Genomic DNA, 14,021 nt, shown 5'->3' on the forward strand with positions numbered 1-14,021 from the left:
GGACGTGGTTTTGGAGTGAAGGGGGTAGGAGATGGTTTCAGAGTGAATGGCGGTGGGATATTGTTTCGGAGTGAAGGGGGTGGGAGATGGATTCGCAGTGAAGGGGGTGGGACACGGTTTCGGAGTGAAGGGAGTAGGAGATGGTTTTGGAGTGAATGGCGGTGGGATATGGTTTCGGAGTGCTGTATTAATGGCTGCACTGTCCATATTCTTTACAAATCAAACCCTCTTGTGTCTTTTGAAGGATTCAGATCAGCCCAGTAAATGCTATAACAGAAGGCAGGTGAAGATTCGCAGAGGCCACGGGAGGAGCATTGAGAGCTCCCATTCGGGAGACAGTGACATTCCCACAATTCCCAGTCCGCAGCTACTGAATCGGAATGAGGGGGTGGCGAAATACCAAGGGCCTAAGGTACAGTTTGATCCTGAGCACAGAACGGGCTTTGCAAGTGGTTCTCCTGGGACAACTTTACTGAGGCTGGAAACTTTCTATAATCTTATCCTGACACTCTGCACCTTCAATAATTATAATTAACCTGTAAGCAGTAACAGTGAAATACATCAAAGAGGCAACATTATTAGGCACACCGATACCGTCACTCCCACACAGACACTCGCTGAACAGACCTGACACCAAGCGGCGGGGGAGGCACTTTAGATGATTAAGAGTTTGTTAACAGGCACTTAAAAACTATTTTAAGCTCACCTTTAGATTTTAAGAGTCCGCCTAAGGCTTCCCCACTGCTCAGGGATCACGTCAGGTAAGCAGGTCGGGAGTTGTGTCAGCATGGGATGATTTCTTAACTTGACAGCTGCAAATGTTCTATAAAAGCTCCCATTTCATAGCTGTTCACTTTCCAAGGTTAGAAGCTGTTGATTACTGCATTTGGAAGACAGATTGGACTTTATACAGCTTGCAAGTGTTTGGAGCAAACTCTGTATCCAGTGTAACCTCATTGGAGCAACCTCTCTCACCAGTCATCTCAACCTCACCTGCCATCTATTCCATCAGCATCTTGAAAAAATCTCACCTTGGTCCTCAGAATCCCACCACGATCAGCCCCAACACCAGCAGCACCAACAACAACACCAACCTTCTCCACAATCAACTGATGCTGCACAGGACACAAGGCATCAGCACCCGACCACATTGCTGCCCGGGACGCCAGGGATGGCCTCGCAATGGCCAGATTTACTTCACTTGACACTGTACACCCTGGCTGCCACATGATGCGCCAGGTTGGCACCACCCCACACCAACACCATAAAACATCCTACAATGCCCAAGCCATTCCTTTCACACTCATTGCCATTGCGGGGGGTACTTTTATGTCTCTCCATTCACTGCAACTCACTAAGCCACTTCCAAAGGTGCACACAAATCTGTTCAAGAACGCAAAGTGTTGAAAATAAAGATTTCAATGTTTGACAGCACATTAACAGAAACTTCACATAAACATTGGCTAAAACACCCAAGTGCCTACCCTTGTGTGTTGTTACTTGATATGATTGGACTAGGATGAGGGTGAGTGTGAGGGGTGGCTAGTGAGATGGGGAAGTGATAATGTAGATAGGGAGGGATGGGTGGAGGTGCAAGGTAAGTTGGTGTGAGTAAGGATGTGCAGGAGCAGGTTAGGGAAGGCAGAGTGACGGGGATGTAATGAGTGGCACAGCAGGACAAGGTTGAGTGTGGCTTTGCAGTAGCGCTTCGTGATCTACTGAGATCATTGAAAGGTTTGCGCCACTGCAGCCTGGTTGTCCTAACGACATCCCTGCTTGTGTCCTCCTGTGCAATGTGCAACCAGGCTGCGTTGATCTCATGGTGAGGTCTCTCCTGCCCATGGGAAGGGAAGAGAACCTCCCTGCGTATTGTGATTCCCCCTTTAAGCATATGAAGGAGTCATGGGTGAGCCTGAGTGCAGCCATGCATCTCTGTGCAGTGCTTGTCAGTGTTTGCAGCATCTCAATGCTGTAGAACACTGACAGCACAACTGTCAATATCAATTTGCGCATGGTCCCTTTAAGGAAACTGGCTGATGATGCATCATCAAGCGACGTCATCAGACCCGCTTCCTTCAATTGGCCGGGAAACAGGCTGGGTGGATTAACACGCTCAATCAGCGTAAGATCACTTTGGACAGCGGGCTGGTGCCAGCAGTGGGATCGCACCCTGCCACCGACGCCGGCCGCACCAGACCTGCCGAGGTAGGGGAAATCGCGACCTCTATTACTGTTACTCTCTGTCACAGACACTCTGATATTGTTTCTCTCTCTCTCTCTCAGACATTCTGATACCGTTACTCTCTCTCAAACACTCTTGATCCCGTTACTCTCTGTCACAGATGTTCCAACAGTGTTTGAGCTGCTTGTACCAGCTGAGCTCAGTTAACTGATAGGGATTTGGGGCTCGGATTTTCCTAGGCTCTGTGGCTCAGCAGAGCGCCACATGGTGCCTTTAGCCACTCATAGAAACATAGAAGATAGGAGCAGGAGTAGGCCATTCGGCCCCTCGAGCCTGCTCCACCATTCAATGCGATCGTGGCTGATCATCCAAATTCAGTACCCTGTCCCTGCCCTCTCCCCATATCCCTTGATCCCTTTAGCCTTAAGAAATATATCCAACTCCTTCTTGAATATATTTAATGAATTGGCCTCTACTGCCTTCTGTGGAAGAGAATTCCACAGGTTCACCACTCTCTGGGTGAAGAAATTCCTCCTCATCTCTGTCCTAAATGGCTTACCCCTTATCCTTAGACTGTGACCCCTGGTTCTGGACTCCCCGACCATCAGGAACATCCTTCCTGCATCTAGTCTGTCTAGTCCTGTTAGAATTTTATAAGTTTCAATGAGATCCCCTCTCATTCTTCTAAACTCCAGCGAGTACAAGCCCAATCAACCCAATCTCTCCTCATACGTCATTCCTGCCATCCCAGGTATCAGCCTGGTGAATCTTCGCTGCATGGCATCCTTCCATGGCAAGAACATCCTTCCTCAGATAAGGTGACCAAAACTGCACACAATACTCAAGATGTGGTTTCACCAAGGCCCTGTACAACTGCAGCAAGACATCCTTGTTCCTGTACTCAAACCCTCTCGCTATGAAGGCTAACATACCATTTGCCTTCTTAACCGCCTGCTGCATCTGCATGCTTACCTTCAGTGACTGGTGCACAAGGACGCCCAGGTCTCATTGCACTTCCCCTTCTCCCAATCTATTGCCATTCAGATAATCTGCCTTCTTGCTTTTGACACCAAAGTGGATAACCTCGCATTTATCCACGTTATATTGCATCTGCCATGCTTCTGCCCAATTACCCAACCTGTCCAAATGATACTGGAGTTTCTCGGCATCCTCCTCACAGCACACACGCCCACCCAGCTTTGTGTCGTCTGCAAACTTGGAGATATTGGCCCAGAAATTCGGGTCTCCGCGGGTGAGTACGCACGGGGTACTCACGCGTGGGCCTGATGGAAGTGCCAGTTTCCTGCATGCACTGCACATGCGCGGGAAACCGGCACTTCCGTTCCTCTGAACGAAGAGGTTCAGAGGTCGAACGTGTACGCGGGGGAGTCTGCGCGTGCACTTTGAACGTACGTTTTTTTTACAGGTTTCTCCGGGAGGGTAAGTCTTTAGAATTTCGAAATGTAAAAAGCAGGCATATGGCATGCTTTTTACAAGGTAAGTGGTGAATTAATTAAAATTAAAACATTTTTTCCACAGGTTTATTATTTTTAAATACTTTAAAGTAAGGTAAGTTTATTTTTAGCCCCGTTAGAATATAAAATTATTTTTTTCAAAAATGTAAATGATTGTTTAAAATAGTTATTTAATGTAATTTATAGTTTATTTAAAAAGTGTGATTATTTTTTAAATTTATTTGAAGGTTTACTGCTATTTTGGGGCCGTAGTATTTATAAGTCTTGACAGGTCTTCCTGTCAAGACTTATGAATGGGCTTTTCCCTCCTCCGATTGGCTGCCCATGGCCCACGTGATCCCAGGGGACGCATCGAACTAACTGCGCCCCTGGGACACGCAAGCACTGCGCGCCGGCAGCTGGGCCAGGCCCCGGATCGGAATTCCACGGGGCCCTACAGCTCAACTGCCGGCGCGCAAGGTAAGTGCAGGTCGGGGGCTTGTACCCGCGGGAAGCCCCCGACCCGAATTTCTGGGCCATTACATCTAGTTCCCTCGTCCAGATCATTAATATATATTGTGAATAGCTGGGGTCCAAGGACTGATCCCTGCGGTACCCCACTAGTCACTGCCTGCCACTCGGAAAAAGAGCTGTTTATTCCAACTCTTTGCTTTCTGTCTGCCAACCAGTTCTCTATCCAAGTCAATACCTTGCCCCCAATCCCATGTGCCATAACTTTACACGCTAATCTCTTATGTGGGACCTTATCGAAAGCCTTTTGAAAGTCCAAATACACCACATCCACTGGTTCTCCCTTATCTATTTTACCAGTTACATCCTCAAAAAATTCCAGTAGATTAGTCAAGCACGATTTACCTTTTGTAAATCCATGTTGACTTTGTCCGATCCGGTCACTGTTTTCCAAGTGCTCTGCTATTGCATCTTTTATAATGGACTCTAGCATTTTCCCCACTACCGATGTCAGGCTTACCGGTCTATAATTCCCTGTTTTTTCTCTACCACCTTTTTAAAATCGTGGTGTTACATTAGCTACCCTCCAATCCATGGGTACTGTTCTAGAGTGTATCGAATTTTGGAAGATGACCAGCAATGCATCTACCATTCCTAGGGCCACTTCCTTAAGTACCCTAGGATGTAGATTATCAGGCCCTGGGGATTTATCGGTCTTCAATCCCATCAATTTCTCTAACACTCGGCCATTAGTGAAGCACCATTGCACATAGCCACCGTTCTGTATCAGGCAGAAGTGATACTTTCAGCGCCAACTCTGCACAACTGTACCTGTGAAGGATCAGAACACTGAGGTACTCCCTCCCTCATCTCCGCGGAACAGGCTCGATGAGCTGAATGGCCTGCTCCTGTTCCTGTGTTCCCTCCTGTTGCATCACAGCCATTTCCTCAGTGCTATTGTGAAGTTTTGACAATGTTCCCTCTGGTTGCAGGATTTGCCGGAGTTTCTGGAACAGATTGGCTGCTTGAAGTATCTCCAAATCCTCGAGGAGCAGGATGTGGATTTGCGAATATTCCTCACTCTAACGGAAACTGATCTGAAAGAAGTAGGCATTACGTGAGTAGGTGTCACATGAACAAGTAGAGCCAAGGCATAGGGCACACAGGGTCCTGCTGGAGTGTAACTGGAGGGGGCAGGGAAGGGTGGCGGTTGGTGGGGGGGAAGGGTGTGTTGGCGGAACCGGAGGGCAGTTTGGGGCGGGGGGCAGAGGTGGATGACTGGAAGGGTGGGGGGCGGGGGGGGTACAGGGGGTGGTGAGACCATGGGGTGGTGGTCGATTGCGGGGGGGGGGATGCGGGTATCGTGGGACGATGGGGGGGAAGGGGGGATGAAACCATGGAGTGGTGGTCTATTGCGGGGGGGGGATGGGGGTACCGTGGGACAGTGGGGGGGGGGGGCGGCGAGCGGTGGTTTTGGAGGACTGGGGGTGTAAGGGAAGTCAATGATGAAGCTCCAGGGAAAGTGTGACTAGTTGCTGGTATCTCTGCAGGTTATTTGGACCTAAAAGGAAGATGACAGCTGCAATCGCTCGCTGGCACAGTAACGCCCTACCTCTCAATAACACCCTGGAGCAAGTCTATGCTGACCGGCTGGAGACGGAAATGCAGGAAATGGCCATTCAGCTTCATAAGGTACGGTTTATTTGATGGGACTGAAAGCAACTAAACAGAATCTGTGAGAGATTCATTCATTGAGGCATTGATTTCTAAGGGCAAGTACAGCACAGGTTAGATACAGAGTAAAGCTCTCTCTACACTGTCCCATCAAACACTTCCAGGTCAGGTACAGCATGGGTTAGATACAGACTAAAGCTCCCTCTACGCTGCCCAAAAAAACACTCCCAGGGCAGGTCCACCACGGGTAAGATACAGAGTAAAGCTCCCTCTACAATGTCCCATCAAACACTCCCAGGGCAGGTACAGCACGGGTTAGATACAGAGTAAAGCTCCCTCTACAATGTCCCATCAAACACTCCTGGGGCAGGTACAGCACGGGATAGATACAGAGTAAAGCTCCCTCTACAATGTCCCATCAAACACTCCTGGGGCAGGTACAGCACGGGATAGATACAGAGTAAAGTTCCATCTACACTGTCCCATCAAACACTTCCGGGGCAGGTACAGCACGGGTTAGATACAGAGTAAAGCTACCTCTACACTGTCCCATCAAACACTCCCAGGGAAGTTACAGCACGGATTAGGTACAGATTAAAGCTCCCTCTACATAGTCCCATCAAACACTCCCAGGACAGGTACAGCACAGGTTAGATACAGAGTAAAGCTCCCTCTACACTGTCCCATCAAACACTCCCAGGGCAGGTACAGCACGGGTTAGATACAGGTTAAAGCTCCCTTCACACTGTCCCATCAGACACTCCCAGGGAAGGTACAGCACGGATTAGATACAGAGTAAAGCTCTCTCTACACTGTTCCATCAAACAGTCCCAGGCCAGATACAGCACGGGTTAGATACAGAGTGAAGCTCCCTCTACACTGTCCCATCACACACTCCCAGGGCAGGTACAGCACGGGTTAGATACAGAGTAAAGCTCCCTCTACACTGTCCCATCAAACACTCCCAGGGCAGGTACTGCACGTGTTAGATACAGAGTAAAGCTCCCTCTACACTGTTCCATCAAACACTTCTGGGGCAGGTACAGCATGGGTTAGATACAGAGTAAAGCTCCCTCTACACAGTCCCATCAAACACTCCCAGGGCAGATACAGCACGGGTTAGATACAGAGTAAAGCTCCCTCTACACTGTCCCATCAAACACTTCCGGGGCAGGCACAGCACGGGTTAGATACAGAGTAAAGCTCCCTCTACACTGTCCCATCAAACACTCCCAGGGCAGTTACAGCACGGGTTAGATACAGAGTAAAGCTCCCTCTACACAGTCCCATCAAACACTCCCAGGGCAGTTACAGCACGGGTCAGATACAGAGTAAAGCTCCCTCTACACTGTCCCATCAAACACTCCCAGGGCAGGTACAGCACGGGTTAGATACAGAGTAAAGCTCCCTCTACACTGTCCCATCAAACACTCCTGGGGCAGGTACAGCACAGGTTAGATACAGAGTGAAACTCCCTCTACACTGTCCCATTAAACACTCCCAAGGTAGGTACAGCACGGGTTAGATACAGAGTAAAGCTCCCTCTACACTGTCCCATCAAACACTCCCAGGGCAGATAAAAACGGATTAGATACAGAGTAAAGCTCCTTCTACACTGTCCCATCAAACACTCCCAGGGCAGGTACAGAACGGGCAAGATAAGGAGTAGAGCTCTCTCTACACTGCCCATCAAACACTCCTACGCAGGTACAGCACGGTTTAGATACAGAGTAAAGCTCCCCCTACACTGTCCCATCAAACACTCCCAGGGCAGGTACAGCACAGGTTAGATACAGAGTAATGTTCCCTCTACTCTATCCCATCAAACACTCCCGGGGCAGGTACAGCACGAGTTACATACAGAGTAAATCTCCCTCTACACTGTCCCATCAAACACTCCCAGGGCAGGTACAGCACGGGTTAGATACAGAGTCAAGCTACCTCTAGAATGTCCCATCAAACACTTCCGGGGCAGGTACAGCACGGGTTAGATACAGAGTAAAGCTCCCTCTATACTGTCCCATCAAACACTGCCGGAGCAGGTACAGCACGGGTTAGATACAGAGTAAAGCTACCTCTACACTGTCCCATCAAACTCTCCCAGGGCAGGTACAGCATGGGTTAGATACAGAGTAAAGCTCCCTCTACACTGTCTCATAAAACACTCCAGGGCAGTTGCAGCACGGGTTAGATACAGAGTAAAGCTCCCTCTGCACACTCCCATCAAACACTCCCAGGGCAGGTACAGCACAGGTTAGATACAGAGTAAAGCTCCTCTACACTGTCCCATCAAACACTCCCAGGGCAGATACAGCACGGGTTAGATACAGAGTAAAACTCCCTCTACACTGTCCCATCAAACACTCCCAGGGCAGGTACAGCACGGGTTAGATACAGAGTAAAGCTCCCTCTACACTATCCCATTAAACACTCCCGGGGCAGGTACAGCACGGGATAGATACAGAGCAAAGCTCCCTCTACACTGTCCCATCAAACACTCCTAGGGCAGGTACAGCACAGGTTAGATTCAGAGTAAAGCTCCCTCTACACTTTCCCAGCAAACACTCCCAGGGCAGGTACAGCACGGGTTACATACAGAGTAAAGCTCCCTCTACACTGTCCCATCATACACTCCCAGGGCAAGTACAGCACGGGTTACATACAGAGTAAAGCTCCCTCTACACTGTCCCATCAAACACTCCCAGGGCAGATACAGCAGAGGTTAGATACAGAGCAAAGCTCCCTCTACACTGTCCCATCAAACAGTCCCAGGGCAGGTACGGCACGGGTTAGATACAGAGTAAAGTTCCCTCAACACTTTCCCATCAAACACTTCCGGGGCAGGTACAGCACGGGTTAGATACAGAGTAAAGCTCCCTCTACACTGTCCCATCAAACACTCCCAGGGCAGTTACAGCACGGGTTAGATACAGAGTAAAGCTCCCTCTACACAGTCCCATCAAACACTCCCAGGGCAGTTACTGCATGGGTCAGATACAGTGTAAAGTTCCCTCTACACAGTCCCATCAAACACTCCCAGGGCAGGTACAGCACAGGTTAGATACAGAGTAAAGCTCCCTCTACACTGTCCCATCAAACACTCCCAGGGCAGATACAGCACGGGTTAGATATAGAGTAAAACTCCCTCTACACTGTCCCATTAAACACTCCCGGGGCAGGTACAGCATGGGTTAGATGCAGAGTAAAGCTCCCTCTACAGTGTCCCATCAAACACTCCCAGGGCAGGTACAGCACGGGTTAGATATAGAGAAAATCTCTCTCTACAGTGTCCCATCAAACACTCCCAGGGCAGGTACAGCACGGGTTAGATACAGAGTAAAGCTCCCTCTACACTGCCCCATCAAACACTCCCGGGACAGGTACAGTACGGGTTAGATACAGAGTAAAGCTCCCTCTACACTGCCCCATCAAACACTCCTGGGGCAGGTACAGCACGGGTTAGATACAGATTAAAGCTCCGCCGACACTGTCCCAGCACACACACCCAGGGCAGGTACAGCATGGGTTTGATACAGAGTAAACCTCACTCTACACTGTCCCATCAAACACTCCTACGCAGGTACAGCACGGTTTAGATACGGAGTAAAGCTCCCCCTACACTGTCCCATCAAACACTCCCAGTGCAGGAACAGCACCGGTTTCATACAGAGTAAAGCTCTCTCTACACTGTCCCATCAAACACTCCCATGGCAGGTACAGCACAGATTAGATACAGAGTAATGTTCCCTCTACACTGTCCCATCAAACACTCCCGGGGCAGGTACAGCACGAGTTACATACAGAGTAAATCTCCCTCTACACTGTCCCATCAAACACTCCCATGGCAGGTACAGCACAGGTTAGATACAGAGTAATGTTCCCTCTACACTGTCCCATCAAACACTCCCGGGGCAGGTACAGCACGAGTTACATACAGAGTAAATCTCCCTCTGCACTGTCCCATCAAACACTCCCAGGGCAGGTACAGCACAGGTTAGCTACAGAGTAAAGCTCCCTCGGCACTGTCCCATCAAACACTCCCAGTGCAGGTACAGCACAGGTTAGATACAGAGTAAAACTCCCTCTACACTGTCCCGTCAAACACTCCCAGGGCAGGTACAGCACGGGTTAGATACAGAGTAAAGCTCCCTCTATACTGTCCCATCAAACACTCCCGGAGCAGGTACAGCACGGGATAGATACAGAGTAAAGCTCCCTCTACACTGTCCCATCACACACTCCCAGGGCAGGTACACCACGGGTTAGATACAGAGTCAAGCTACCTCTAGAATGTCCCATCACACACTCCCGGGGCAGGTACAGCACGGGTTAGATACAGAGTAAAGCTCCCTCTACACTGTCCCATCAAACACTCCCAGGGCAGGTACAGCACGGGTTAGATACAGAGTAAAGCTCCCTCTGCACTGTCCCATCAGACACTCCCAGGGCAGGTACATCACGGGTTAGATACAGAGTAAAGCTCCCTCTACACTGTCCCATCAAACACTCCCAGGGCAGGTACAGCACAGGTTAGATACAGAGTAAAACTCCCTCTACACTGTCCCATCAAACACTCCCAGGGCAGGTACAGCACGGGTTAGATACAGAGTAAAGCTCCCTCTACACTATCCCATTAAACACTCCCGGGGCAGGTACAGCACGGGATAGATACAGAGTAAAGCTCCCTCTACAATGTCCCATCAAACACTCCTAGGGCAGGTACAGCACAGGTTAGATTCAGAGTAAAGCTCCCTCTACACTTTCCCAGCAAACACTCACGGGGCAGGTACAGCACGGGTTACATACAGAGTAAAGCTCCCTCTACACTGTCCAATCAAACACTCCCAGGGCAAGTACAGCACGGGTTAGATACAGAGTAAAGCTCCCTCTATACTGTCCCATCAAACACTCCCGGAGCAGGTACAGCACGGGTTAGATACAGAGTAAAGCTCCCTCTACACTGTCCCATCACACACTCCCAGGGCAGGTACACCACGGGTTAGATACAGAGTCAAGCTACCTCTAGAATGTCCCATCAAACACTCCCGGAGCAGGTACAGCACGGGTTAGATACAGAGTAAAGCTCCCTCTACACAGTCCCATCAAACACTCCCAGGGCAGGTACAGCACGGGCTAGATACAGAGTAAAGCTCCCTCTACACTGTCCCATCAAACACACCCGGGGCAGGTACAGCACGGGCTAGATACAGAGTAAAGCTCCCTCTACACTGTCCCATCAAACACACCCGGGGCAGGTACAGCACGGGTTAGATACAGAGTAAAGCTCCCTCTACACTGTCCCATCAAACACACCCGGGGCAGGTACAGCACGGGTTAGATACAGAGTAAAGCTCCCTCTACACTGTCCCAGTACTCGGGGGGTGTGTGCAGTCTGAGCACAGCTGTACTGGGTAGTTCTTTCCCAGTTGTTCACTGGGTGCTATGGGATAGCCCCTCTCTCTATTCGCTCCCTCGATCACCCTTTGATGATGTAAGGGCTCGAGCACTGAGTAGCCAGAAGCTGGTTTAAACTCCAGTCTCTGGATCATTTCATTGAAGTTTTGTGGTTCCTTTGTCAGGTGTGCGAGGAGGTGGAGTTGCTGAAGGGACGAGTGTCACAGGAGCAGAAGCTGCGGGCTGTGGTGGAAGGGTTTTTAATGGAGGATAAAACGGCCTGGAAACAACAACAGAAACAGATTGAAGAGACGCAGGGAGTCTGTCGCGAGACAGCAGTCATCCTTGAGCAAATCAAGTGAGTCAGTACTTTCAGTCACCAAGGATATGGAATTCCTAACGGACTGCGTGCATAATGGGCCGATTGTGACTTGGGCCTGCTGGGTGCAGACGGGAGAGACGGAGCCTTAACATCCTCAGAGCGACAGCAGGGTGGGGAGTGGGACAACTGTGTGAGCCAAGGTTGTTGCTGTGTAATGGATTTGCTGATCATCTCAGTGTGGTCCGTGTCTTTTGTTGGTGTCAGTGATTTGATGTTAATTAGAACAGTAACCATTATCGGCCCCCGAACTACCCGAGCATCTACTCAGCTGGGGGAGCTGCTTCTCATCACTTTAATCTTGTTCCCAGAGCTTGCCAGTCTGAACTATCAACCCGATTCAAAGATGGCAGTGGACAGAGGAGGAAAGCAGAGGTCAGGAAGCAGCCACCAAACACACAGGAAGGTGAGTAATGGCTGAGTCAGGGGCCACGCTTGTGACCCCAATTAGCACATTAGCAGCCTCCATGGGTGTCGCTTAATCCCAGCCCCATCACAGCAACTAACTGTGCTGCTGTATAGTCCCAGTGGAGCAGGCGAGCTAAAGGTCCTGACTTCTTGGGGAACAGTATCCCGGGCACCGTCGCCTTCATTTGTAAACATACACAGTGTATGTTGGCAGAATGTGCCATCATAGCTGAGCCCCATCTTGTCCTTACTTGACAGCGTTGAGCAGGAACCCGAGCTGATTTTATCTTCCACCCCTGTGGGAGGGTCAGTACTGAAGGAGTGCTGCAGTGTCAGAGGGGCAGTACTGAGGGAGTGCTGCACTGTCGGAGGGGCAGTACTGAGGGAGTGCTGCACTGTCGGAGGGGCAGTACTGAGGGAGCGCAGCACTGTCGGAGGGGCAGTACTGAGGGAGCGCAGCACTGTCGGAGGGGCAGTACTGAGGGAGTACTGCACTGTCGGAGGGGCAGTACTGAGGGAGCGCAGCACTGTCGGAGGGGCAGTACTGAGGGAGCGCAGCACTGTCGGAGGGGCAGTACTGAGGGAGCACTGCACTGTCGGAGGGGCAGTACTGAGGGAGTGCTGCACTGTCGGAGGGGCAGTACTGAGGGAGCGCTGCACTGTCGGAGGGGCAGTACTGAGGGAGCGCTGCACTGTCGGAGGGGCAGTACTGAGGGAGCGCAGCACTGTCGGAGGGGCAGTACTGAGGGAGTACTGCACTGTCGGAGGGGCAGTACTGAGGGAGTACTGCACTGTCGGAGGGGCAGTACTGAGGGAGCGCAGCACTGTCGGAGGGGCAGTACTGAGGGAGTACTGCACTGTCGGAGGGGCAGTACTGAGGGAGCGCAGCACTGTCGGAGGGGCAGTACTGAGGGAGCGCTGCACTGTCGGAGGGGCAGTACTGAGGGAGCGCTGCACTGTCCGAGGGGCAGTACTGAGAGAGCGCTGCACTGTCCAAGGGGCAATACTGAGGGAGTGCTGCACTGTCGGAGGGGCAGTACTGAGGGAGCGCTGCACTGTCGGAGGGGCAGTACTGAGGGAGCGCTGGACTGTCGGAGGGGCAGTACTGAGGGAGCGCAGCACTGTCGGAGGGGCAGTACTGAGGGAGCACTGCACTGTCGGAGGGGCAGTACTGAGGGAGCGCAGCACTGTTGGAGGGGCAATACTGAGGCAGTGCTGCACACTCCTTTGGATAATCAAGATATTATTTGCCTGTTCAGTGTTCAGGTGGATGTTGAAGATCCCAGGGCACTATCTGAAAAAGAGCAGGGAGTCCTGCTTTTAAAAACATCAATCTCACAATGTGGCATCGCTGGCAAGGCCAGCATTATTGCCCTCCGTAATTCACCTTGAGTAGGTCGTGGTGAGCCACCTTCTTGAACCGCTGCAGTCTGTGTGGTGAAGGTGCTGCCATGGCACTGTTAGGGAGTGAGTTCCAGGATTTTGACCCAGCGATGCTGAAGGAATGGCAATATATTTCCAAGTCAGGATGGTGTGTGACTGGGAGAACAACGTGGAGGTGGTGGTGTTCCCATGCACCTGCTGCCCTTGTCCTTCTGGGTGGTGGATGTTGCTGGTGTCCTGGTCAACATTCATCCCTCAACTTACACCATCAAGCACCAAGTAACTACTCATTCATCTTATTTAGTATTTGTGAAATCTTCCTGTGTGCAAAATGGCTGCTGAATTTGCCTACATAGCAGTTGCTCATGAACCATTGACCATGAAGTGCTTTGGGATGCCTCTGAAGGTGCTGTGACGAGTTCTTTCTGAACTCCTGGTCTTTGCACAGGTCAGAGCTTGAACTGACAGGTAGCTTACTTCCTTCACTCCCGGTTAGTTACTCTCCACAAAAAGCAGGACAAATCCAATCCGGCCAATTACCACCCCATCAGTCTACTCTCAATCTGTCATTTTCCAAAATTCCATAGATTCTGGAACGGTTCCCGTGGATTGGAAGGTAGCAAATATAACCTCACTATTTAAGAAAGGAGGGAGAGAGAAAACAGGGAACCACAGA

The 14,021-nt window shown here is 50.6% G+C and overlaps 1 protein-coding gene across 2 annotated transcripts in view; it reads left to right on the forward strand.

Annotated features, from left to right (window-relative positions):
• The window catches only part of LOC147110706 (ankyrin repeat and SAM domain-containing protein 3-like), a 43,656-nt gene that overhangs the window by 21,897 nt on the left and 7,738 nt on the right, over positions 1-14,021 (forward strand). For both annotated transcript variants that reach the window (XM_086000925.1, XM_086000926.1), the window contains 5 exons: positions 245-412; positions 5,100-5,224; positions 5,658-5,799; positions 11,361-11,533; positions 11,866-11,960. In XM_086000925.1, coding sequence (XP_085857051.1) covers positions 245-412; positions 5,100-5,224; positions 5,658-5,799; positions 11,361-11,533; positions 11,866-11,960 — 703 coding nt within the window. The remainder of the gene's footprint in view (positions 1-244; positions 413-5,099; positions 5,225-5,657; positions 5,800-11,360; positions 11,534-11,865; positions 11,961-14,021) is intronic.

Source organism: Somniosus microcephalus, chromosome 11 (genome assembly GCF_052327205.1).
Source record: "Somniosus microcephalus isolate GS21.2 chromosome 11, FLI_Smic_1.0, whole genome shotgun sequence".
Classification (NCBI taxonomy): Eukaryota; Metazoa; Chordata; class Chondrichthyes; order Squaliformes; family Somniosidae; genus Somniosus; species Somniosus microcephalus.